The sequence below is a fragment of the Ursus arctos genome, unplaced genomic scaffold (genome assembly GCF_023065955.2).
Source record: "Ursus arctos isolate Adak ecotype North America unplaced genomic scaffold, UrsArc2.0 scaffold_5, whole genome shotgun sequence".
Taxonomy (NCBI): domain Eukaryota; kingdom Metazoa; phylum Chordata; class Mammalia; order Carnivora; family Ursidae; genus Ursus; species Ursus arctos.
Genome location: NW_026623067.1, coordinates 12,129,752 through 12,133,146, shown reverse-complemented (window position 1 = coordinate 12,133,146; position 3,395 = coordinate 12,129,752). Strand labels below are relative to the sequence as shown.

Genomic DNA, 3,395 nt, shown 5'->3' with positions numbered 1-3,395 from the left:
ATGACAATTCTTTTCAGTGGGATTCCAGAAGTAATGAATGCCTTTGGAGTAAGAAATTTTCTAGATGACATTGGTTGTAAGGTAGTGATGTACCTGTACAGAGTCTTCCGGGGTCTTTCCCTCTGCACCACATCTCTTCTGAGTATTGTTCAGGCCATCATCATCACTCCCAGCAACTCTAGGTGGGCATGGCTCAAACCCAAAATCTCCACATACATGTTTCCTGCCTTGTGTTCTTTGTGGAACATCAACATGGTGATCTACATTCCTGTCATCATAAGTGCAATGGCCCCCTACAACACCACTGAAGGTGACAAATTCTATTCTCAGATATACTGTATTGGGAAAAATCATAATTACATTCAGTCAGTTGTCTTTCAAGGGTGCATGGTCTTACGAGATTTCCTGTGTGTGTTCTTCATGGTCTGGACCAGTGCATACATGGTAAAGCTCCTTTTCACACATTACAAGAGAGTCCAGCATCTCCACAGGACGATCCTCAGCCCAAGACCTTCTCCCGAAACCAAGGCCACCCACACAATCCTGGCACTGGTGGGCTGCTTTGTTTTCTTTTACTGGAGTAATAGCTTCCTTACCATTTATGTAAGTTATAAACGTAATGTAAAAGGGCTGGGGAACTTCAGTATAATTCTCTCCCATTGTTATCCAGCAATCTGTCCTTTTGTACTGATCAATAATCATAACAAACGATTCTTTCTGAACTATGTCTTTGCAAAGATGAGAAAATACTCTCAACACACAATTTCCCTCAACACATAATGCCCTCACACACTTTTCTGATTCAAAAGGCCTCAATTACCATTTCCCATCCTTAATTTACGGAAGGTCAAATTGTGAAACAGTGCTAAGAATTGAACCTGTGGACATCTCTCAAACCATCCTGCTTTGTGAGCAAAGAACATAAATGTCTAGACTTGTTCGATACACATTTTTGAGACAGTTACACCTGGATGGGGCAACCTTTATCTTATAACGGTTCTCAGAAATGCATTTTGATTTTTTTTGCATTACCCTATTTTTAAGAGATCTTTCCAAATGACAGATCTATTGGTTCAGTTACAGTAACTACACTTGCTGTATTATGCTACACAGATCTTCCCTTAGAACAAAAGACTTGATATCTACACTATTCCATACTTTACACCTTCGAGTCAATACATGAGTTCATCATATGTTGTCAGTTATATCTGGTTTGACTATAAACAGTGATATGTGTAAATATAACCATGTTTCCCTCATCTTATGAGTAACACCCTAATTTCCCCAAAACTATTCTCATATACTCTATGAAGCCCCACTTTACAATCCCTATATTCACACCCTTCAATCTATTTGCATCACTGGAGGTATTTCTTGAATAGTTCTGTTTTTTGAAGGCCTGCTTTTTGTGTCAAGAGCAAAATATGTTTTCTTTGTAGATTTCTACTTTTAAAAGAAATATGGATCCATTCCTTTCTGTCTCATTGGGCTATACCAGAAAACCTCAAAAATTCTGCTAGAAAAGAGCAATAATTTTCAATAAAATATTTTTCCCTAAGAACTATGCTCAAACAAGTATAAGGGAGTGAAAATGACAGTGAAAGTGAAGTTGTCCTCAGTACATGAGTGACTCTTAACAGCACAGACCTCTGTGCTTCATAGCTTCTCAGGAAAGAGAAGAGTGGGAATTGGAGCCAGAGAACAGAGGCTGACTTATGAGGTAAAAAACAAAAAAATTAGCTAGATAAAAACAAGGAAGGCATGAAGTCACTCAAACTGAAAATAATTACATTAAGCAAATACTAATTAAAGTTAATGTGTAAACAGACAAAAACTGGGACTTGTAATGGAGAGGGTACTACAAAACTGATAAAGGTTAAGACAACTGGGAAGAAAAAGTTGCCCTAAAATTCGGTACCTTCAAAAAATTAACTTCAATTTAAGAAGTCAAATTAGAAACAGAAGACAGCATGTCTGTGATTTTAGTTGGGGATTCACACACAATTATCTCAGTAATTGATACTCCTATACAGAAAAATTGTGCACTTAAAACACATACCATGGATCAATGCAAATCGAAACCATAATGAGATACTTTACACCCACTAGATTGCCTAAAATAAAAAAGACTGCTGATTAAAAGTGTGGAGTGGAAGTGGGGAAATTGGAACCCTCGTACACTGTTGGTGGGCACATAAAATGGTGCAGCCACTTTGGAAAACAGCTCGGAAGTTTCTCAAAAAGTTAAACATAGAATTACCATACGGCCCAGCAATTGCACTCCCAAAGAATTGAAAAGAGTTCTCCAAACAAAAGCAGGTCTATGTGAATATTCACAGCAGTGTTATTCATAATATAAAAACCTGGAAACAACTGAAATGTCCAGCTACCAATGAGTGAAGGAAAAGCTGTGGTGTATTCATAGCATGGAATCATATTCAGGAATAAAAAGAAAAGAAGGACTGATACAAGGATGAACCACGGAAAGATGCTAAATGGTAGAAGCGAATCCTTTTTTTCTTTTTCTTTTTTTTTTTTTTGACAGAGAGAGAGAGAGACAATAAATGGGGCAGGGACAGAGGAAGAGAGAGAATCTCAAGCAGACTCTGTGCTGAGTGCAGACCCAACATGGGGCTTAATCTCATGACCCTGAAATCACGAACGGAGCCAAAATCAAGAGTCAGATGCTTAACTGACTGAGCCACACAGGCATCCCTGGAAGAACCTAATCTTAAAAGACCATATAATGTATCATCCCACTTATATCAAGTGTCCAGAATAGGCAAATCCATAGAGACAGAAAATAGATTTGTAGCTGCCTTGGGCTATGGGAAGGAGTGGGTGGGGGAGGGAGGGGTGAAACAGGGAATGCTTCGACTGGATGCAGAGTTTCCTGTAGGGGTGAAGAAAACATTCTAACATAGATTGTGGGGATGGTTGCACAGATCTATGAATATACTAGAAACCATTGAATTGTACACTTTAAATCGGTGAATTATGTGGTATGTAAATGATAGTTCAATAAAGCCATTATTTAAAAAAGGGATACGTATCATTGGACAATATGCCTACAATTTTAAAGTACATATTAGAAATTATTTTTAACCCTGAGTTAGAGAATATACATTTGTTCACACGTACATTTAGACCATTTAGAAACTTGGACCATTGAGAAAGTTGACCTGAGTGAGGAGGCCATAACATCCAAATTCGATATGGTGCCTGGAAACTAGGTAGGATTTCCATGTTAAAGACTTGAGGTAGAATTTTTTCCATTGCAAGGTACCAATTTTTGTATGTAAGGCCTTGAACTGATTGGAAGACTTTCACCCTCAAAACTGAAAAAAACCCCCCTTATTTAAAACCAATTTATTGTAACTGTTAAGTAGATGTAT

General features: G+C 37.9%; 1 protein-coding gene across 1 annotated transcript; it reads left to right on the top strand.

Moving 5' to 3' along the window:
- Positions 1–780, top strand: LOC113261542 (vomeronasal type-1 receptor 4-like). The gene has a single exon (XM_026507699.2). The coding sequence runs from the start codon at positions 1–3 to the stop codon at positions 778–780; it is 780 nt and encodes a 259-aa protein (XP_026363484.2).
- Positions 781–3,395: the final 2,615 nt, after the last annotated feature.

Excerpts from the sequence above, each read along its gene's own strand:
- LOC113261542 (XM_026507699.2), top strand. The coding sequence starts at position 1 with ATGACAATTCTTTTCAGTGGGATTCCAGAAGTAATGAATGCCTTTGGA.